At 36.6% G+C, this 24,031-nt stretch overlaps 1 protein-coding gene across 1 annotated transcript in view; it reads right to left on the bottom strand.

The window, feature by feature from the left end:
• Positions 1-24,031, bottom strand: part of Alms1 (Alstrom syndrome protein 1) — a 120,624-nt gene that overhangs the window by 47,731 nt on the left and 48,862 nt on the right. The window contains exons 11-15 of the mRNA XM_013035792.1: positions 20,993-21,854; positions 20,065-20,953; positions 8,565-8,794; positions 7,636-7,764; positions 1,403-1,573 (exon numbers count right to left, since the gene is read on the bottom strand). Coding sequence (XP_012891246.1) covers positions 1,403-1,573; positions 7,636-7,764; positions 8,565-8,794; positions 20,065-20,953; positions 20,993-21,854 — 2,281 coding nt within the window. The remainder of the gene's footprint in view (positions 1-1,402; positions 1,574-7,635; positions 7,765-8,564; positions 8,795-20,064; positions 20,954-20,992; positions 21,855-24,031) is intronic.

Below are 24,031 nucleotides of genomic sequence, written 5' to 3'. Positions count from 1 at the left end.
GTAGTCTTATAAAATTGGTTGTATGATTGCAAATATTCTTTAAGTCTGGTAGGTTGGTTTTGTTTTTTGTTTTGTCAGTCATGGGGCTTGAACTCAGGGGCCTGGGCATGGGCACTGTCCCTGAGCTTTTGTGCACTCAAGGATAGCACTGTACCACGTTGAGCCATTACACCACTTCTGGTTTTCTGGTGGTTACTGGAGGTAAAAGTCTCAAGAACTTTCTTGCCCTATCTGGCTTTGAACCCTAATCCTCAGATTTCAGCTTCCTTCTCAGCTAGGATTACAGGCATAAACCACCAGCACCTAACCCTCAGTCTGTTTTATCTGTTACAATTTATGTCTTTTATGCATAAAAGTTTTCATTTTAACAATGAAATGTTGTGTTTTTTCTCTCTAGGGTCTTATGTTTTGTCTTGCTTAAGATATCGTTAATTTTCTTTCAGGTGACTGTTTCTAACACATTTATAAGATTATTTTTTTGTTGCTTTGTATGTTCCTCCCCCATGGTATAACCCCTGCTTTCACTGTATTTGAGGTTGGTATAATTTGTGGAGGGGAAGGCAAAAAACAAATCGTTTAAATAGGGAAACAGGTGGATCCATTGCAACAATGAGATGTACAAGTCGTTATATGGAAAAACAAACTTTACAACTATGGTTGGGGGGGGAGGATTGGGGGGGCAGAATGGGAAGGGATGGGAAGGGGAAACAAAGGAGGAGGCTACAATGCTTGATAAGAAATGTACTTATTATCTTGTCCATGTAATTGTAACCCCTCTGTACAGTATTTTCACAATAAAAAAATAAATAAATAAGATATTGTTAATTACCCATGGTCATAAAGATAAACTATCTAAATTCTAAAAAGTTTAAGTTTTCCTTTTTACACTGAATATGCCTGGAATACATTTTTGTTCATCATGAAGTTGGGATTTGATCGCTGTCCAAGCTCTAAAGAATAGCTTATCTTCATTTCTTCATACATTGTTCTGCCCTCTCTGTATATAGTAAACTTCTACATTCATGAATGTATTTTAGGGTCCCCTTGTTTCACTTTTCTGTTTACTCTTTAAGAAATGATACTTTAAATAAGCTACATACAGAATAAGTTTTGATGTCTGACATAGTAATTCCCTTACCTTATCACTTCCACATATTTTTCAATTTCCCATAAAAGTTACACTATCTACTTGGCAAATTCCGTGTAATAGTCTACTGGAAGGAGCCACTGGTGCCCAGTTCTTTTTAAAGGATTAGATTAATATCTTACTTTCTTCTATATGCCCAATATAATATCAAGAAAAAAGAGCACATAATGAATCAGTAAAAGGTTAAAGACTATACAATATTCTCACCTAAATGAAAAGGGGGAACAGGTCACAGAATACACAAAGTGTCATTACCTGCATCACCTTTCTGAAAGGGCTTTTTTCCAACCAAGAAGGATGCCTTAGTTACTGCTCTTTTACTGTAGATCCCTTCTTCATGTTTAATATTTACGGTGTCTGGGGGGTTATCATCCCTTGTGCCTAGCACTTGAGCTGGAAAGTCTGGAGCAATAGCATCATTGGATCCTATAGGGGAAAAAAATAAACACTAACACAGACTTCAAGTTGAGAAAGAAGTCTAAACAAATTGCCTCTCAGAGAACATCTATGAAAGAAGCACTGTGACAGGAGTGTTACAGAGTAAATTAGGCTATGTAAACCAAACTAAAGCTATCAGACATTTGGAATAAATGCCAGCAAAGAAGCAAATGACATCAAGACATAAAAAGTGAAGCATTATTTTCAGGAAGAAGACTACTTCCAGCATTCCAAAAAGTTTTTGAAGGAAGAAGAAAATAGATTATACTTTGAGGATTGAGAAATAGGCTTTTCTGGTCTGAGGAGAAAGGTAGAAAGGCATGAGAACTTGCCTAAAAATAATTAAAGCAAAAAAGGGTTGGAGTCTAGAAAGTATGAAGCCCCAAGTGAAAAGTTCAATATCACCCCCTTCTCAAAAAAAAAAAAAAAATCTGTAGTAACTGTAGAACTGTCTTTTACAAAATAGATTTTCTTTTCAAATGCAGGATTCCTTGTATTATAGGAATCTGATTTGTAATATAACCACAACAGATATTTTGTTCACCTTTCATAAATCTGCTTCTTCCTTAACCACCTTTTTAACAAAAGGCACTTCTACTCATCCAGTTTCTCACTCTAGAAAACTAAAGATCATTTTTCACACACCCTTATCCTTTTTCTTTCCATATGCTATCACCATATGCTATTTCCAAACTAAAAGATAATTCTATTAGTTACATCACTTTAACCCTAAAAGCTTCCACCTCTGCTACTGATGAGTGAAACAGCCTTCTAATCAACATGACTTACTTTATCTTTCTTTACACTGACTCTCACTTTTCATCAACAAGTCATGTCACCACACAGGCAGAATCAATCTTACAAGTATAAATAAAATTGCACTTGCTTCTTAAAGTCCAAATGCTTTAATATAGTTTACATGCCTGTGCATGATTTTATATCTATCTTTAAACCATATTCACCCACTATTCTAACATTACCCTGCTAAACACATCTTATTGGAGGGTCACTGTTTTGGACTAAGCTCATGCAAAAGAACAGACCAAAATGGAGTCACTTGTGTTAAGCGCCATGCAATCAAACCAAAACTTCAAACAGGAAAATATTCCTAAATAGACCCATTTTCCATTAAAAGTGAGGTTTGCAGCAACCAATTGAAAAAGACCATTTTAACAAAATGGGAAAAAAAATTAAGCCTTTTCTTTAATCCTTACAAGGAAGTAACATGGGAATCAAACTGGTGGGGGGGGGGTATTATTATTTCCTTGTTCTTGTTATCTTATTAAAACCAACTAATTTGCCAACAATCAATTATTTAGCAATCAATTATGCAGTGGGTTACTGCCTGATTCAGGGTATTTAATAAAAGCCAATTTGATTTTTAAACTAAAGTCTGAACTTAGGGCCTCTACCACTTGAGCCATATCCCCTAAGCCTTTTGGCCTAAGTTATCTTTCAGATAGGATCTTGCACTTTTGTCCATGAAAAATCATAGCTCCTCTACTTCTGGCTTGTGTTTTTGGTGATTAATTGGACATAAGTCTCACGGACTTTCCTGCATAGTTGGCTCTGAACTGTAATACTAAGGATCTCAGCCTCTTGGTAGCTAAGATTACAAGGCATGAGTCACCAGCACCCCATCACATTGAAGGCAAATGGCTTCTGGGTTTGAGGCACAGTGGTCAGAACACATCTTGCCTCCATTCTTTGCCCTCATCCTCTATATTTCAGCTTAAAAGTTACCTCCCAGAAAAGGAGAAAATAGACTGCACCTTGGGGGTTGAGGATCTCCTAAAACTGAAGGGGTCCCCTTGTTTTGCTCACAGAACTCTTCCTTAACACTTACTATTTGTAATTATGGACTTATGGTTTGTTTGATGACTATCTCTCTTCTTGAATTTAAACTCTATCTTAGGAGGGGCCATGTGTAACTCTGTACACCCCTTGTAAATGTAGCACCTATAAATCTGCTTGGAACCTATTAACAATTTTTGGGGGGGTCCGGTTGTGGGGCCTGAATTCTGAGCCTGGGCACTGTCCCTCAGCTCTTCAGCTCAAGGCTAGCGCTCTACCATTTGATTCACAGCACCACTTCCGGCTTTTTTTTTCTGCTTATGTGGTGCTGAGGAATCGAACCCAGGGCCTCATGCTTGCAAGGCAAGCACTCTACCACTGAGCCACCTTCCCAGCCCACAACTTTTTTTTTAATCTTTTTTTTTGGGGGGGGGGTCAGTCGTGGGCCTTTAACTCTGGGCCTGAGCGCTGTCCCTCAGCTCTTCAGCTCAAGACTAGAGCTCTACCACTTGAGCTACAGTGCCACTTCTGGTTTTCTGGTGGTTTATTGGAGATAAGAGTTTCAAGGACTTTCCTGTCTGGGCTGGATTTGAACAGCAATTCTCAGATCTCAGCCTCCTGAGTAGCTAGGATTACAGGTGTGAGCCACCGGCGCCCAACCAAAAAAAAAAGCAAATGAATATTAGCTGATAGCTTCCTTCATTAAAAAGTATAATCTGCCGGGCGCTGGTGGCTCACGCCTGTAATCCTAGCTACTCAGGAGGCTGAGATCTGAGGATCGCGGTTCAAAGCCAGCCCGGGCAGGAGAGACCGTGAGACTCCTATCTCCAATAAACCACCAGAAAACCAGAAGTGGCACTGTAGCTCAAGTGGTAGAGCGCTCGCCTTGAGCTGAAGAGCTGAGGGACAGCGCCCAGGCCCAGAGTTCAAGCCCCACGACCGACAAAAAAAAAAAAGTATAATCTAAACAGGGCACCAGTTTAGAGACTCATGTCTTTAATCCTAGCTACTCGAGAGGCTGAGATCTGGTTCAAAGCCAGTCCAGGCCGGAAAGTCTATGAGACTGTTTTCTCCAATTAATCATCAGAAAACCAGACATGGTACTGTGGCTCAAAGTGGTAGAGCACCAGCCTTGAGCAAAAGAGCTCAGGGACAGCACCTAAGCCCCAAGTTCAAGCCCTGAGACCTACTAAAAAAAAAAAAAAAAAAAAAAGATTTTCAGCGAGGTGCTTATAATCCTAGCTTGAGCTAAAGAGCTCAGGGACAGGGCCCAGACCCAAATTTCAAGCCCCATGACCAACAACAACCAAAACAAAACAAAACAAAAGTTACACATATATATTATACGTAATTTTATATATATAGTCTTGCTTAAAAAACAGAAAAACATGAAAAAACAATGTGAAAAAACAAACTTGAATGTGTACTGGAATCAGCTCACATACAGTTTCATATTTTTTCCCATGACATAAGACACCATATCACTGAGTAATTTTCTTCCCCATCTCCCACCACAATGTTACATTTTTAGGTTAATGTCTTCAACTAGATGGAAATCTCAGAAATGTACACAAATAGCAGGACACTAGAACTGTTCACAAAGTACTGGGATACTTGACTAGATTTCTATTATCTATAGATATTCTGTCAGTGAAACAAATGTCTTTACAACTAAGAGTGGGAAAGACCAAAGAATTTCCTATTGGCAATAAATTAAGTGAGCCTGTTTCACTTCTGGAAAGTATGCATTTAAAAATCAGTCAGCCAGGAGTTGGTGGCTCACAACTGTAATCCTAGCAACTTAGGAGGCAAAGATCTGAGAATCACAATTGAAAGCAAGCCCAGGTAAGCAAAGTACATGAGGTTCTTACCTCCAACCAAACACCAAAAAGTCTTAAGTGGATCTGCCATTCAAGTGACAGAGTACCATTTGAATAAAATGCTAAGGAGACGGTGTCCAAGACCTGAGTTCAAGCCCAACTACTAGTGCATGTGTGTGCCCCACCACACACAAAATCTTTCTTTTTTTAAAATTTTATTGTCAAGGTGATGTACAGAGGGGGTTTACAGTTACACAGTAAGGTAGTGAGCATATTTCTTGTTGAACTTGTTACCCCTTCCCTCATTTTTCTCTTTCCCTACTCCCATACCCCTGCAAGTTGTACAGATCATTTCCAACCAGTGTCTTGTATCACTGTTGTATTGATTCCCCCTTTGTTCTCTGTCTCAATTTTTTGTTCCTCTTCCCTTCCCTAATTCAAACAAACAAACAAACATATATATATATATATATATATATATATATATATATAATACAATACCTAGAGTACTTCAGTAGAAGAATGATAAAGAAAATGTGATATATATATATGTATATATATATACACACACACACACATATATATACATATACCTACATACAATGGAATTCTATGTTTCCATCAGAAAGAATGACACTGCCCCATTTATAAGGAAATGGAGGGCAGGGGGAGGATGGGAAGGGATGGGAAGGGGAAACAAAGCAGGAGGCTATAATGCTTGATAAAAAATGTACTCATTATCTTGCCCATGTAATTGTAACCCCTCTGTACAGTATTTTCACAATTTAAAAAAAAAAAAAAGGAAATGGAGGGACTTGGGGGAAAAAAATCATATTAAGTGAAGTAAGCCAGACCCAAAGACCCATGGCTTCTCTTATTTGTAATAATTAGTATACGTCTAGGACAATCTTAGCAGATAAGCAGAATAGCTCAATAGCTAAGTACATAACCATATAGGATGATGCTAAGTGAAATGAACTCCAAGATATGGACACAGACATTTTCCTTTGTTGTGTTGTTGTTGTTAATGTACTACGGGATTTCTTTTTTCTTTTGTGTTTTCCCCCTATGGTTTATCCCCTGTTGTCACAAAATCTTTCAAGGAATGAAAACATCCTGAATTCTGGTTATAGACCCAATATGCACACTTGATGAGCATTTTTGTGGTTCATTTATCTCTATCAATCAGAAAATTAAGAGGTTATATCAAAGACTTTAATACAGCTACTATTAGAAATTACTTGGTCCTCAGTTAAAATTGTTTTAAGAAATGAGGGCATAAGGGAGACAGAATAGGAAAGAGTACATCACATACATATATATAACTAATAAATGCTAATGAAAAATCTTTTAAAAAGAAAGAAACTACTTGGTCTCTTAGAAAAACAAAAAAAAATCTGCCTACTACTAAAGTCAACTTCTCTTTTTCATGAAAACACACACACACACACACACACACACACACACACACGGACAATGAAGAAAGCTATTTGTCAAAGTAAACTAAATATCTCCTATACACCATTCAAAATGTTATCCCCTCAAATCAAACCATCACACCACACCAATTCGCTATACTTCAAAACAAAACAAAGCTAAGCCAAGTCAAGCAAAATAAAATAAAAATAAACAAAACACATGTCACAGATAGCACCTATTGAGCTCTTTCCACTTTGTGGTTTGCCAGTGAAGAAGTCAAAGGATGATGCTGAAAGCTATTTTAACCTTCCAGGGAAACAGTGATATTCAGTACCAGATGTATTCCATGAACAGTAAGTTCCAGGCAGTTCAAAATTTCAACATTGGATAGTGTTCTGTTCTTTTCAATGCTGTTAAATCTTTGAAACAGAAGATTTTATGTTGTTGCTATTATAAAAAACAAAAAATTGGAATGGCTGTGACTAATTTCATCTGAAACAGGAAGAAGTGGTATAATGCCCAATGGCTGCACATAAGCCATCTGTTCGTAACTGCATTTCCAACTTACTTATTCCAACATATTTTTTATGAACTATTTTCTTTCAAAAACCAAAGCCAAAAATAAAAGTTCTGTTTGCTAAGTTATTAGATCAAAACAGAATTTCTCTGTATCCAGAACCTGCTTAAAAAGAACTCTACATGCATTATATGCAGATTGAGAAAAAAATAGAAATATTAAAGACACTATGAACCAAGAAAGCTTAGAAACTTTTTCCCTAGATGGAGTCCACTAATTGAAACAATTGACCATATAATTTTCACCAAATACTACATGCTTAATGGTATACAGCATATATGATTACTCACTACCTATCTGAATCAGATCAAGACATGAAAAGCTTTATATTTCACAGAGTTTAAAGATCCCGAAACTTTCACTTAACATTTTGTGATCAAAATGGTAAGTCAACACAAAATTTCAAACAATAAGATTTTTAATAATTTCTGCATTAATACCTGAATGTGAGCTCTCAAGGGTAGTGTCTGATGATTTGCAATCTGGAAATGAAGGAATTGCTTCTAATTGTGGAACATAGTACATCTTCTGACTACCAGCTGGCTTGTATGGCAAAAGTACAGGCTGAGCTAAGGGGGTAAAGATCAAAACAATTCATAAGGCAGCTGTTAATTTATTGATTACATACTGAATAACATCATGTGCCAGGAAATGTTTACATTTCTCAGGGCACATAAATGAACTCAATTGAAATCTACCTTTGCTTTTAAGAGGAACCGGAATGCTAGAGGCAGAAGATATACAACACAGCAATAAACAAGCAAATTAGATGTTATTGTAATAAATTATAAATGGCATACTAAAAACAAACAAACAAACAAAATACTGTAAAAGATTAGGAATACAGGAGAAATCCCAGCAGATGGCAATTAAATTGGATGGTAGGAATAGGTTTCATTGAGAAGATGAGTTTTTTGGTTTGTTTTGTTTTGTTTCTTTTTTTTTTTTGAGGAGGGTGATACAGTCTTAGGGCTTAAACTCAGAACCTGGGCACTGTCCCTGAGCTTTTGTGCTCAAGGTTAGTGCTCTATCACTTGAACAAAGTGTCTTACAGACTTTCCTGCCTAGGCTGGCTTCAAACCACAATCCAGCAATCTCAGCCTCCCCAGTAGCTAGGTTATAAGTGTTAGCCTGTTTTTAAGTTATTGCATACTATCTGCATTTTTGCAAAAATCATTAAAGTAGTATAAATTTCAAATGTTAACTCTACCAGAAGTTAAGATACTCTTGTCGTAACTATGTAAATAAAAGATGGGTAGAATAATCTTCTAGATCCTAATGTTTGGATTAAAAATAGATTTAATAACAAGAAAATCAGTGACAACTTTCTAAGGTAATTACATGCAAAATTTGGTACAACGACCCTTACCATCTACACCATGTGAAGGACTAATCTGTTGCACTGAAGATGATGAAGCAAACTTCACAGGAACTGTGTGTGGCTTTGAGGTACTGGGTTCTTCACAGTCGCCAGCATTAATAAAAATCTCAGATGAAAACATGGTCTTTTCTGGACTTTCTGTTGTTATCTGAGTGACAGCATCAGATGATAATTTGCCAGAGGAGGCCGAAAAATGAGGCTTACTCTGTTCTCGTGAACTGAAAAGAGAAGAGATGGCAGATCATATTCTTGGCCATAAATATTTTGCAAACACAGCAATCTCAAATGTTCTTAAGATATTTCCACAATACCCTTCATTTTCTTAGGAACACATTAATAAGTGGTCATGTATTTACTTTTATAATGCATTATATAATTTTACTTGGGAAACAGTACTTTTAGCTTTTTAATTATTAGATGGCCACTATGAAATAAAAGACAGGGTAAATGCCTGGAGTGTTCAAAAAATAAAAAAAGTAATAGTCTTCTCTCAAGGGAAACCAGAAGCTCTCAAATTTATATATATAAATCAAGAGTCAATAAATGGTCAAAATAGATACTAGCTGTCAAATTTGTATAAAGAATTTACAGTAAATGAGAACAGAGCAATAAATGGTCAAAATAAATAATTAAGAAGTAAATGCAATTTTTGCTTTAAAAGAATACTGAATAACACAAGTAGACACCTTCCTACCAAAAGTGGTCATGTTTAATCTTCACCTACCTCCTTGAACTTAGGCTGGAATTAATTGATTTCAAGGAATATTGTATAAGAAGGGAGAAACAGTAACTTCATAGTGAAGAAAACTGGAAAACACTACTTTATCTAAGTGATGAAGGCTGACATCACCAAGGAGGACTTGTTGATATCATATTTCCTATATGATGTAAAAGGAGCACTGTGATATTATTTCCCCAAACCTGAGACCTGCCAAAACCAAATTTAAGAACTACCTAGAAAATACCTAACACTACATTATACAAGGTTATGAAAAGAAAGGAATGACTGACAACTGTCTTAGTCTGTTTGCACTGCTATAACAAATGCTACAGTCTGTATAGTATTTATTATCTATAACAGAAATTTACTGTTCACATTTCTGGAGCATGGGACATACAAGATCAAACCATTGGCAGATTTTATGTCTGATAAAGGCTCTCTTTCTGGTTCACAAATGGTGTCTTTTCTTCATGTTCCCATGTATACAAGAGACTACATAGCTAATTTAAATCTCTTTCCTTATTCATAAGGGTATAAATCCCCTTCATGAGGGACCCACTTTCATGACCTCATCCCTTTCTAAAGACTACATCTCCAAATTTCATCATAATAGGGATTATATTTGGGCATATGAATTTTGGAGACACAAATATTTAGAGCATTGCATTCTGTCCCTGCCCATCAAAATTCAGTCCTTCTTACATACAAAAATCCATTCATTATATCCTAAAGCCTTAATTCACTGCAGCAAAGAATAAAATCAAGTCTAGAGCATTGTCTTAATCAGATATGAATCCATTTAAATTATAATCCACTTAAGGCAAATACTCCCCAGATGTAAACCTGTGAAGTTAAGCCCATTATGTGCTTCCAAACGACAAGGGTAGGACAAACAAGCACAGGATATACATTCTCATTCCAATAGGAAAAAATGAAAGGGAGAGGTGAGAAGGAATGAGTCCCAAGAAAGTCCCAAACCCTAATTCTCAAGAATGGCCCTAACTAAAGGGTTTGCACTAATATCAATTAAAAATGGATCAAACCTCAGACTTGAAACCTTGAAACTACTACAAGGAGTAGGAGAAAACTTAGAACTTATTGGCATAGGCAAAAACTGAGTACAGTTTCAGGGCTCAGCAAATAGACTCCACAAATGGGACTGCGTCAAAAAATTTTCTGCACAGCAAAGGACATAAGCTAAAAAGATAGCACACAGAATGGGAAAAAAATCTTTACCAGCTTATACACCTAACAAGTCCTAATATCCAGAATATATAAGGAGCCTAAGAAACTAAACCCCCTAAAAAATCATAACCCAATTAATAAAAGGGCAAAGGAGCTAAAGAGAGACTTTTCACATAATAATGGCCAGTAAACACCTGAGGAAATGCCACACACTGGCCATACACGAAATGTAAATCAACACAACATTAAGATTTTTATCCCATCACAGTAAGATTGGCATCATCCAGAATATAAACATTAACAAATGCTAGCAGAGATGTGGAGAGAAAGAAACCCTATTTATACTGTTAGTGGGAATGTAAACCAGTGAAAACACTCTGGAAGAAAGTTTGGAGATTCCTCAAAAAACTAAACTATCCCTATCCAGGGATACCACTCTTGGCATGTACTCAAAGTATTACAGGTCAGGATTTAGTAAACACACTTGCACATCCATGTTCACTGCTGCACTGTTCACAATCATCAAGGTATAGAAACAGCCCAGATGCTCAAAGGTGGATGAGTGGATCAAGAAAAGGTACACATATACAATGGAAATTTACTCATTAGAATAATATGACATTTTCAGGGAAACAGAAAGACACAGAAAAAAGTAGGTTAAGTGAAGCAAGTCAGGGTCATAGGGACAAATGGCACATTATTTTCTCTCCTACATGAAAGCTAGATCTAAAATACAAACATATAAAATACAAACATATAAAAAACAAACTGACTATCCATATACTTAAGATAGTCCAAAGACCCAAATTGTTTAACAAAATGAATACCAGGAAGCTGAACCATGTTTGGGAAGATATATGGGAGGGTACATGAATGGAGGATACAATGATGAGCAAATGCAGTCATTATATACAATCTACATTATGTAAATACTGAAGTACCTAACTTAAGAGTAGGGTGAGGGATTGGGGAAAATAATGAAAGGGGTGACATTAATCAAGATGCACTATACTGATAACCTGATGTATAGAATTATAATCTCTTTGTACTACTACTTAATAATGAAATTGTAAGAAAATGTAAGCTGTTAACACTGGATAAGCTGGGGGAAGGCTGTAAGAAACTTTATTTTTAATTAACAAATTAATAATTAATTTATACCAGTACCAGGACTTGAACTCAGGGTCTTGGCTTTCTTGTTCACAGCTGGCACTTAAGCTACCACTTAAGCCACATCTCCAGCCCAGCTTAGAACCACAATCCTCTCAGTCTCAGTCTCCTTAGTTAAGATTACAGGTGTCAGCCAGCAGTGCCTATCAATGGCTATTTCTGAAAATGAGTCTATGTTCCATTACATGGCAACAGTTCTAACACAAACTAGCTCTTCTGTCTAAAAACTACATTTACCAAAATAAAAGAATAAAATTACTATATTTGAAGTTTCCTGAGAGAAGAGGCTAAATACTTAATCCCTGAGGGAGAAGTTCAAAGGTAAGGAACTAAAAACCCATCAGATTCTCAATCAAAAGTCAAAAGAAGGGTTAACACTGTCCAAAAGAAAGAAATGTATTTATTGCCTGACTTATGAAATGGTAGCCCCTCTGTACAACATTAATAGTAACAATAAAATTATTTTTTTAAGCCAAAAGGACCACCATCAAGAAAGGGGCTGGGTTAGAAATAGTAAAATTATTTACAAATCTTACAATGCTTAAGAAATAGATTTCCATTGAAAAAGTGTAACTGGAGCAAATACATAGCATATATTCTAAGACAATAAGGATGGAGAAACTCAAAAGCTGAATTCCAAATAGCTGAAGGGTTCATAGTAATTACTGAAGAATCAAAAACTTATGAAGCAGGAATTATGAGAAAATCAGACAAGAAAAGGGTACTCCAAAAAAATGAAGACCCTGAGACCCTTCCTTCAGAATCATGAAAGGACTTTAAAGTCATTATGAGCTTGCAGTTTTATCTATCTCCTAGCCTAAATTCTCCCTATTTAACTTGAAACTAGTGTCAGTACCTCTAAAGATAGCTAAAGATGTCCTGAAGTGCTGCGGGAGTTGCAGGGGGGTGGGGGTAGGAACGTGCCTGTGTATCCTTTCTTTGCCCTTTATTGTTTCTCTTTATTTAGCATGTGGAAGCAAATAGGTAACATGGGACACATGGATTTGGATTGAGGTCTAAAAACTTGGCAAGCACAAGACTTCAGTCACATACAATAACCTTGAATATAATCTTTCTATAGAAGGATGAACTGCTGCATGGAATCTGAAAGAACTGAGACTCTCAGAGAACAGAGAAACTGAGTGCCTCAGTTCTCCAACACTAGTAAGAACTCAGTACAATCACTAGTTCATCCCACTATCAGGCACATTAGGGAGAAATTTTGAAAGGTGCCACGTGTACCACAGGAGACACAAACAGGTAGATCTGTGGGGCAATTGACCCACAGACTAAATAAAGAGCACTGTGCAATCAACAATAGCTTCCAGTAAACAAAGAAAGGAAGCCTAAGATAGAAATAGCACAAAAGGGGATAACTGATCCTTGACCAGTCCACTCTTAATTCACCTATAATATCAATCTATACATAAGAAAATACAAGATATGCTAGCTATTTCTCATCAATAGGATCTATAGGAGTGGTGCTGGAGGACCAGCCCCCGTGCCCTGAGCACATGGGCAAAAATCTATATACTGAGCTATCCCCCTTGTCTGGAGAACAAAAACTATACTGTATCCCTCCCACAACAAATTCCTTCCCAAGCACTAAAAAACACTTCAGATGCAAGACTATAGGTAATAAAAACTTAAAGAGCAAAGTATTCTAGGATGTGTAAATCTCAACACAGAAACACAAATATGAAAAAACAAGCCAACATGATATCTCCAAAGGTCAACAAAAGACATTACCGATAATGAACAGTAAAAAAGCCTAAAGAACTAAAAAGCATGATCATAAGAATGGTAAACAAAATAAAACAAGACATGTATAAAAAGATAAATAAAAGATGATACAAAGCTGGGTGCTGGTGGCTCACTAATCCTAGATACTCAGGAGGTTAAGATAGGAAGATTGTGGTTTCCAGACTAGGCAGGAAAATACATGAGACTCTTTATCTCCAATAAACTTCTAAAAAGTCTTAAGCAGAGCTGTCACGCAAGAGGTAGTATGCTAGCCTTGAGCAAAAAAAGCTTAGGTATGAGTAGCCAAGCCCTGAGTTCAAGCCCAGCGCGCGCGCGCGCGCGCACGCGCGCACACACACACACACACACGTGCACACATGAATACAAGCAGCTTAAGGAGCTAATAAAACCTAATTTAAAAAAAATGTTGGATATGCAAAAGAGAAATCCAATAAAGAAATCCTGAAAAAGAATTGAAATTCTGAAAATAAGTCAATTAAAAAGAAGAAAATCTCTCTAGCAGAGAAGATTGAACTGAAGACAGAACATCAGACCACCTGGACAAGGTAGTAATGTTAGAAAAGTCAAATGAACAAATAGGGAGGAAAAATTAAGAAATACAATGAAACCTCTAGGAAACAACTAAGATATCAAAACTAAGAACAAAGAAAAGAGATACAAGCTAAATGGAGAGAAAAGATATACAAAATAGGAAAAAAATTTCCCAAATCTTGAAGAAAGAGCCACACAATTACAGGAAGCTTTTAGGACACCCAACAGACCAGATAATAAAATAAAAAAAAAAAACACTCCAAAACACATCATAGGTAAAAGATTAAGGATAAAGTACGGAAAGCTAAAAGAGGGAAGCACCAAGTCATGTACAATGGTAACCCATCAGAATAACAGGATATTTTTCACCAAAAACTTTAAAAGGACATGGAATGATATACTTCAAGCACTAAAAGAAAACAGATGCCAATGTAGACTAATCCACCCAGCAAAGAGCAGATTATTCATAACTGAATGACAAACTATTTCAATGAAGTAAATTAATTTATAACCACTAACCCAGAACTGAAGACAAAAATGTTTTACACACAGAAGAGAAATAATAAATATATCCATGAAAATATTTTAGAAAACAAATTCCACAAGATCAGTAGATAAACAAATGAAGGGAAAAAACAAAACACTATATAAAAACAAATGCAGAAGTCACTATACATACTTTCCAATAGTAACACTGAACATCAATGGTCTTGATTCTCCAATCATGAGACATAAACTGGCAAGCTGGCTTAAAAGCATAAGCCAACAATTTGTTGCCTATAAAGACAAGCAGCTTAAGCCAGGCACTAGTGGCTCACACCTATAATCATAGCTACTCAGGAGTCTAAGATCCAAGGATCCTGACTCAAAGCCAGCCCAGGCAGGAAAGTCTGTGAGACTCTTACCTCCAATTAACCACCCAAAAAGAAAAACAAAAAACAAAAACCACCAAATCAGAATCAGTCAGAAGAGATAAAGAAGGCCATTTCATAGTAATAAAGAGAACAATCCATCAAGAAGTATCAATTGCTAACATCTATGTGCCAAATGTACATTTAAGTAAAGATAGCCTCTTCAATAAATGGTACTGAGAAAACTACATATACACATTCATAAGACTGAAACTAGATTTCTATCTCTTATCCTGTTCTAATGTCAAATCAAAGTGGATTAAGTATTTTAATGTAAGACCTGAGCCTTTGAAACTACTACAAGAACACAAAATACAACTTATTGGTAGTAACTTCCTGAACAGAACTGAATTTGCTGAATTGCTCAGCAAAGAAAAGCAAAGACTGACAAATGGGATTGCATCAAACTGAAAAGCTTCTGCAGTCACTGGACTGAAAAGACAGAAAATTTTTGCTATACATCAAAAGGGAATAATAACCAGACTATACAGGGAGCTCAAAAAACTAAACTCACCAGGAATCAACAACACAATTGACATATAAGCCAATAAACTGAACAGACACTTCTCCAAACTACAAATGGTCAGTAAACACATGAAGCAATGTTCAACATCCTTAGCCTTAAAGAAATCTGTATCAAAAACAATACTGAAATCTCATGTCATTCCAGTCAAAATGACTTTCATAAGCAACACATACAGCAAATGCAGGAAACAATTCAGGAAAAAAGAAACCTTTGTTATTAGCCACTATGGAAATCAGTATGGAGGTTTTTTAGAAAACTAAACAGAACTACTATATGATCTAGTGATATCAGTCTTGGGCATATATCCAAAGAAATGTAAGTCAAGATATAATACAGGCACATGCATACCCATTTATTGCAGCACTTTTCACAGTATCTAAGCTGTGGACACAGCCCAAAATAGCACTCCACCACCACCAACACACACACAAAATGGAATAATTTTTAGCCATAAAGAAAAAATTCAGGGCTGGGAAGGTGGCTCAGTGGTAGAGCGCTTGCCTTGCATGCATGAGGCCCTGGGTTCGATTCCTCAGCACCACATAAGCAAAAAGAAAAAAGCCGAAGTGGCGCTGTGGCTCAAGTGGTAGAGCGCTAGTCTTGAGCTGAATTGCTGAGGGACAGCACCCAGGCCCAGAGTTCAGGTCCCACGACCGGACCCAAAGAAAAAAAGAAAAGAAAAAAAAAAGAAAAAATTTGGTTTTCAGGAAAATAGATGGAATTCTCATCATGTTAAGGAAAGTAAGCCAGGTTCAGGACACAAGTCACATGTTTTCTCTCCTATGTGGATACTAGGTCTAAAAGATAAAACATACATGCAAACATACATACACATACAAACACGCATAGATACACATAAAGGGAGAATATGTTTGTAATTGTGGGACTATCTGCAGGGATTGCAGATGTTAAGAATGTGAAAAATATCAAATAGCTGGGTGCCAATAATCTGCAATCCTAGCTACTTAGGAGTCTGAGATCTAAGGAGTGAAGTTCAAACCCAGTCCAGGCAGGAAAGCCTGTAAAACCATTATTTACAATAAATGACCAACATGCCAGAATGGAGCTTTGGCTCAAAGAGTCCAGCACTAATCTTGAGTGAAAAAGCTAAGGGGCGAACCCAGACCATGAATTCAAGCCTCAGAGACAAGCATACAAAAATATCAAAATATATCATCTGAAATGAAAATAGCAGAATGAAATCCACTGAATACTATTGAATAACAAGGTCGGGAGATGAAGAAATTGCATAAGAGGATCTGTTTGATTAAAGCATGTATATATGCATTGTGAAATGTAAAACTCTTTTGAACAATTAGCATATAATTTTAAACAATGAATGACAGCAATGTAAAAAAGATCATTTGGGATGTGAGTTTAGTGAGAAGAGAAATAAATGGAGATGAAGAGAATTTGTATTTGTTAATACAAAAAAAAACTGAAGTTGTTATCTAAGACAAGTATACAAACACAGGGAGATTGAACACTATACATTTGTGTGTACACACCAGTACCGGGGCTTGAACTCAGGGCCTAGTCTAAACATTATCTCTCAGCTTTTTCACTCAAGGCTAGCATTCTACCACTTGAGCCAGAGCTCTGCTTCTGGGGGTTTTGCTGGCTAATTAGAGATAAGAGTTCAATATGCTTTTCTTGCTCATGGCTTCAAACCATGATGAGATCTCAGCCTCCTCAGTAGCTAGGATTTCAGGTGCATGACCCACCAATGCCCAGTCTATGAATGATATACTTTTAAATAACCAATATTGAATAAATCTGGAAGGCAATTATAAAATTCCTAGAATCAAATGAAAACAAAAATACAACATACCAGAACCTGCCAGATAAAACAAAGGCAGTTCTAAGAGGCAAGTTTATAGCAATAAGCACCTATATTAAAAAAAAAAATCAAAGATCTCAAACAGATAATCCAGCAGATGCACCTCATAGGTAAACAAAAACAACCAAATTAAAAATTGGTAGGTTGAAAAGATAAAGATCAGGACAGAAACTAATAAAATGGAATCCTAAAAAAAATCACAACAAAGAATAAAACAAGAAGTTATGAACAGATTGTCTAATTCCTAGTTAGAAGAATCAAGAGAACAAAGTTAATGAAATTAGAGAGGAAATGGGTGATGTTACAACAGACAACAATGAGATCCAGATTATCAGAAAGACATTTTTAATGAACTAAAAAAATCTAGAAAACAATGTAGATTTCTAGATACAGATGACCATATGACCTACCAAACTTGAACCAAGAAGATATAAACAACTTAAGCAGATACCTAATAATTAGACACTGAAGCAGTAAGTTTCCCAACAAAGAAATCCCAAGAATGGATGGATTCACTACAAAATTTTACTAGACTTTTAAAAATGAAACTCAAACTGGGAGCTGGAGGCTCATGCCTGTAATCCTAGCTATCTAGAAGACTGAGATCTGAGGACCTATATATCAATGCCAGCAAGCAGGAAAGCCCATGAGATTCTTATCTCCAAATAATTACCAAAAAAAGCCTCAAGTGAAGCTGTGGCTCAAGTGGTGAAGTGCTAACCTGAACAAAAAGCTCAGCAACAGTACCTAGGCCCTGAGTTCAAGCCCTAACACCAGCAAAAAAAAAAAAAAAAAAAAAAGGGGCGGGGGAACCCTTATACTTGTTGATGTAAATTAATCCAGCCACTACAGAAACCAGTATAGAAGGTCCTCAAAAAGTAGAACTATACATACACAGTCTGACAAACCCAGGTTCAAATCCATGAAATGGCCATGTGTGATCTAAAAACCTTAAATTCTCTTATGTCTTATGTTTTAAAAAAAATCTAAAATTGAGGCAATCCTATCTATTCCCAATGATTATACTAAATATAAAGAAATATAAGTATTCATCATGCCTGGCATTTAATACATTCTAAGCAAATGGCATTGCTATTAGGTTCATTTTTATAATATTTATAATCATCTATTATTTTCTTTTCATTCCTAACTTTATCTATTTTTTTTTTCTTATTTTCTTGGTACCTGGATTTGAACTCAGGGCCATGTGCTTGTACACCTTGCTTGTCTGTCTCTCAACTATCTGAACTATATATATATTCCATCCTGGCTTTTCTCTAGCTATTTTGGAGTCTCACAGACTTTTCTGCCCAGTCTGGCTTTGAACTGCAATTCTTGGAATCTCAGCCTCCTGAATAGCTATGATAACAGATGTGACTCATCATCACCTGGCTGCTTTATCAGTTTTTGAGGAATTCAGTTCCAGTAAGTTGGCATTTAAACTTTGAAAGATTTCAATATTGTACAAAATTTGTTGACTTTCTAATTTTTAAACATTTTAAAAATCATCAGCACTGAGTTCTAGAGTCTCCTACCATTTTTAATCCTGAAACAAGACTGATGTTCATTTTCCTTCCACCATTCTCACACAGGAGTATGAGATTTAGTTAAGTTGTCCAAGATTGTGGCTAAAAATGTCAGGAGTAGTGTTCATAATTGTGAGAGAGATAGTAGTATTATATAAGAAAGCAAGTTTTTGCTTTGATTAAACATTGGATTATCCCCTCTTTTTTCTTACAGACTCACTCAGTACAAGTAGCCCATGCCAATTTCAGTTTCCTAGTGAATAAATAGAAATATTAGCACTAACTTCACAGGATTGTCATGTAGACTAAATGGAATAGGATATTTAAGTTTTATGGCCATCAACTACCATAGCAGATATAAGAATTTTTGCCCTTTCCAAGTCCAGGGTTCTTTTCATTGTGGTATGTTGCTTTTAAACCATAAGATACAAACAACAAGCCACAATAAAACTCATTAAACTTTGTCATTAAATAACAAAGTGTTAAAAGTAGCCTAAATAAGATCAGTTTAATACATTTATTGCTAAGTTTGGTTTCATTCCCTGTAATACAATTTGAGGTGGGCATATCAGAAAGAAATTATGATGATATGCATTAGTGATACTAGTGATGCTAAATTAACATATGGCTAAAGTAGTTATCTGCCAGGATTCCCCACTATAAAGCTGCCTTTGTCTTCCTTATAAATACTAAACATTTTAGAAAAATTATGAAATAAAATTAAGAGGGAGAGAAAGCAGGAGAGATTCACACACAAAAAAAGCATGCACACACATGTAATGGCGAGTTCAACTTGACTGGATTAAAAAATACTTAGGAGATTAACCCTCTTCTACCACATGCTCCAGTAGCTATGATGATGTACATAAGTCCATAGGGTCAAGCAACCATGGACTGGACCCTCTAAAAACCAAGAGCCATAATAAGTCTTTCTTCCCTTACGTTGTCAGATATTTGATCACAGTGATGTGAAGACACAACTAAGACAACATGCAACCCTTCAAAGGAAATCTTCAGGACATTTTCCAACATAAAATCAATTAGTGAATCATTAGTACCATTGAATGATCAAAGATTATACAGTAATTCAGTTCCTTACAACACTTGCTATTATCTTGAAAAAAAGCCTTTGACAGCATATAGTACCTTCATATGCTCTTATTTACATATTTCTTGAAAGACTTCTACATATTAGCAGATATAACCTCCCTTAAGAAAAATTGCACTGCATTTTCCCCAAGCACTTACATTTGCTTAAATATTTAAACCCTTCACAAATTTCATCAGCTTGCTGGTTATCACAAAGAGACTCACCCATCTGCTGATACTGGAGTCTCCTCTGGTTTGGAATATCCTTCCAAATCTGAAATGTTCACTTGTGTTTGCCTTGAGGTAACTATCTGGCTATTCTGAGAAGGTAAGTTTTTCAAGTCCTGAATAATAGTCTTACTATCTGGAAAAGGAGATTGTACAGCTTGCAAGTCCGGAGGAGTTTTAGGTCCTAGAAAACCTACATATTCTTGATCCTGTGCTAGAGGTTTACTGGTCAATAATTTGGAGGTTGCTTCCAATGATTCCGAAGATTTATATTGTAGGTCACGATTAAACTCACTATTCATCCTTGTTTTAGAAGCAGGATCCAATAGGTGAAACCTTTTATCTAAGGTTCCACTATCCAACTTGGAAGGAGTCTTGGGACTAAGAGTTATACGAATACATGAAAGTGCTTTTCTATTTGATGGTGGAGTAGATGCAGATGTTTCTAATTGACAGTAATCGGGGGCCGACTGGGATATCACATTATTGAACTTGGCTTCAACATTTATCAAATTAGAAATGGGTGAGTTAGGTCTATGTTGAGTCTTTTCTACCACACAATCCTGACCTTGCGAAAAAAGGAAATGGTGGGCATCTACACCTGGGGCTTTGCTCTGATGTTGTTCAAAACAAATAGGAGAATGAAGGTCTGAAGCTACAGAATCCTGACATTGAGGAAGGGGAGTATGGCTTTTTCTCATCTCATGATCTACATGTGGGACTTTGCTTTGTTCATAGAGTTCTTTTTGTTCAAGAAAAATGCAAGGAGGAAGGTTTAGACAAGGGGGAGAATGGTGTTTTCTCACAGAGTGATCTGTATGTGGAGATTTACTTTGTTCAAAGAGCTCTCGTTGTTCAAGAAAAATGTGCGAAGGAAGATCTGGAGTTATAATTACATTCTTCTCTTTTACTCCTAATGTGGAACTCGGTCTGTCCATGCTAATTAGAGTATTGTTATCAGAAAGCTGAACTTCCTTGGAATTGGTACCATTTCTGGGCTCAGAATGACTGACTTTAAAACCTGATCTTTCTAAGAGTTTTTCTTCTTGGTGAGAATGCTCAGAATCAACAGGTAATGTTTGGCTTTGCCTACTCCCTTCTGCTAAAATAGTCATTTCTCTATCTGGTAAATAACTAAGTTTTTTAATTGATGAAGGGGAAGAGGCTTTCTGTTTAAGATCTCTAGGAGAAATTTGCTCTTCAATGACATGTGAATTAAATACCCCCACAGGTGCTCCAGTATACTGGCTACCTTGAGTAACACCAACCTTAAAAACAGAGGAATCTGAAATGCATTTAGAATGTCGGTGAGATGAAAAAGTGATGGAAGTAGTAAACTGTTTCTGTTTCATGGGTTCTGAGGGCAGTATTTGTGGTGAAGAATGAAAATCCACTTCCTTAGGTGGCACAAAAGCTGGTTCTATCTCTGACAACCAAGGATCTATGTTTTCACGGAATGGCACTCCAAAACTCTTGCTAATTTTGAAGTCATCATGCATAAGGTTTTGAAAAGGGGGATGACTTTGTAACTGCAAGGAATTCCAAACTTTGAGATGGGGGTTGTTCTGATCTAGTGATTTAGAAAAGTTGATGTGTCTGTTTCTCCAGGGTGCTGGGCTCCGTCGTCCTCTTATCACTTCTGAGGGTTCAACAGATCTAGAAACACAAGGGTGGCTGTTCACTTGTGGTGGTTGAGTAGACACAGTCCTGAAACATCCTTTTTCATGGCTCTCAATAATAATGTGACTGCATACAGACTCAGGTGGACATCCTATTCCTCGTGGACTCTGTAAACCCAAGAAGATACAAATAGATTTTTACCTAAAGTAGTTCAAACAGTTATACTATACAAATCAGTTCTCTCTTCGTACTAAAATCTGACCATGAAGATCATTTATTCACCTTTGGCAGGTCAAAAACAGCAAGAAATGACAATTACACTCTACTAACTACTAAAACCATTTAGTAAAGTTCTACAATTTTCTAGCAAAGTATCAGAACAAAAACTATTGTTTTTGTCCTCCAGCACAGTTTTAACTTTCTTCTATTTAGTTAACTCACCAAACTTTTGTTGGCCACATAACCACGAAATTGTATATATTTTCTTCCTTTGGGGCTAATTGTGATCATATGACCAACTTTAGTCTAATAGAATAGGAGCAAAAATCATTAATAGTTAGCTTCAGCTTCTTGTCCTTAAAGTCCAATTCTTGTCCTCCATGTTCTCCTCCTACCACCTGTACTACCAGTTTACTCCTTTTAATGTTTTTTTAATTTACAGAATAATGGGCTTCATTATGATCCATCACAATTACTCTTGTCACCTGAAAATGCTGATGCCAAGAACAACCATGGAGTCATGGGTAAGGATAGTTTAGTTGTCCAGCCAACATGGACCTTTGGATGATTTCAAGGAACAGAGCTCACTTTTCAAGCCTAGACTAGGACATAAAGAGAATTCTGCTTTATTTGGACCATTCAAAACTAATTTCTATTTATTTTTGGCTCTCTACTGCAGAGGCTTAATCTACAACCCACTGTTTTATTCCCCCAAAACAGGAAAAAGAATTAGTGCCTTTTCCTAGGGCATAGAGTCAGTTTCTGTATTTTATCTCTAAATGTGTTATACTTTAGCATTCTATTTGATGATATAGAAATTTTATTTCATACAAAAATTTTAAACTTTTATGTATTTTTCACTTGATGAAGATATAGTTTTTCCTAGTCTTCCTATATAAAACTAAATCCTCTGGTCATTACAGAGGAAACCAATACAGAACATATAGAGAAGGCAAGAAGACTGGCTACAGATTTTAGAACTTGGAGAATGATATGGTGATGACACCTCTGGATTTTCTTTTCATCTCAAATATCCAAAGTTGAAGAGTCCAGCAAACACAGGAACAATAGGCACAGCCAAATCTCTAACAAAAACTAGGTTTTAAAACAACAACAACAACAATGAAGAACAGTAAAGGTATGAGCTATAAAAGGAGAACTGTATGGGCAGAGGCAGAACAAATGACAAGATATTAAAGGCATGAAGTAGATCCTCAAGGTTTGTTATTGTTTTCTTTTTTCTTTTTCTTTTAGTGCATGTCCTAGTGCTTGAATTCAAGGATTAGGCACTGTCCCTGAGCTTTTTTTTTTTTTTTTTTTAACTCAAGGCTATTGCTCTAGCATTTAAGCTACAGCTCTACTTCTGGCTTTTTGGTGGATAACTGGAGATAAGTGTCTCATGGACTTCCCTGCCCAGGCTAGTTTTGATCTGGGGTCCTCAGATCTCAACCTCCTGAGTAGCTATAGGATTAAGGCATGAGCCACCTGCAACCAGCCAACCCCCAAGGTTGTTTTTGTTGTTGTTGTTTGTCGGTCATCGGTCTTGAACTTTGGGCCTGGGCGCTGTCCCTGCACTCTTCAGCTCAAAGCTAACACTGTACCACCACTTCAGTCACTGCACAACTTCCATTTTTCTAGTGGTTAATTGGAGGCAAGAGTCTCCAAACTTTCCTGTCGGGGCTGGCTTTGAACTGTGATCCTCAGATCTCAGCCTCCTGAGTAGCTAGGATTACAGGCATGAGCCACCAGCACCTGGCTAACAAGTTTTTTAAACACACATACAAAGAAAGCAAAATAAAATTGAAATCCCCTTGTACAACTTAAAAGATTAAAAAAGGAAAAAATAAGTCAGGCACTAGTCAGCACTCAGGAGGCTGAGATCTGAGGATCACAGTTCAAAAGCCAGCCCAGGCAGAAAAGTCCGTGAGACTCTTACCTCCAATTAACCACCAGAAAACTGGAAGTGGTGCTGTGGCTCAAGTGGTAGAACACTCACCTTGAGCTAAAGAGCACAGAGGGACAGCACCCAAGACAGAGTTCAAAAAAAAAACAACAGGATAAAATGAAGTAACACATCTCAGGAGCCCAAGACTTGATTTTCATTGTGTGTATGTGTGATGGTCCT

This window comes from Dipodomys ordii, unplaced genomic scaffold, assembly GCF_000151885.1.
Source record: "Dipodomys ordii isolate 6190 unplaced genomic scaffold, Dord_2.0 Scaffold220, whole genome shotgun sequence".
In the NCBI taxonomy this organism is placed as follows: domain Eukaryota; kingdom Metazoa; phylum Chordata; class Mammalia; order Rodentia; family Heteromyidae; genus Dipodomys; species Dipodomys ordii.
The sequence above is the reverse complement of the archived record's forward strand: the minus strand, read 5'-3'. Positions and strand labels throughout refer to the sequence as shown.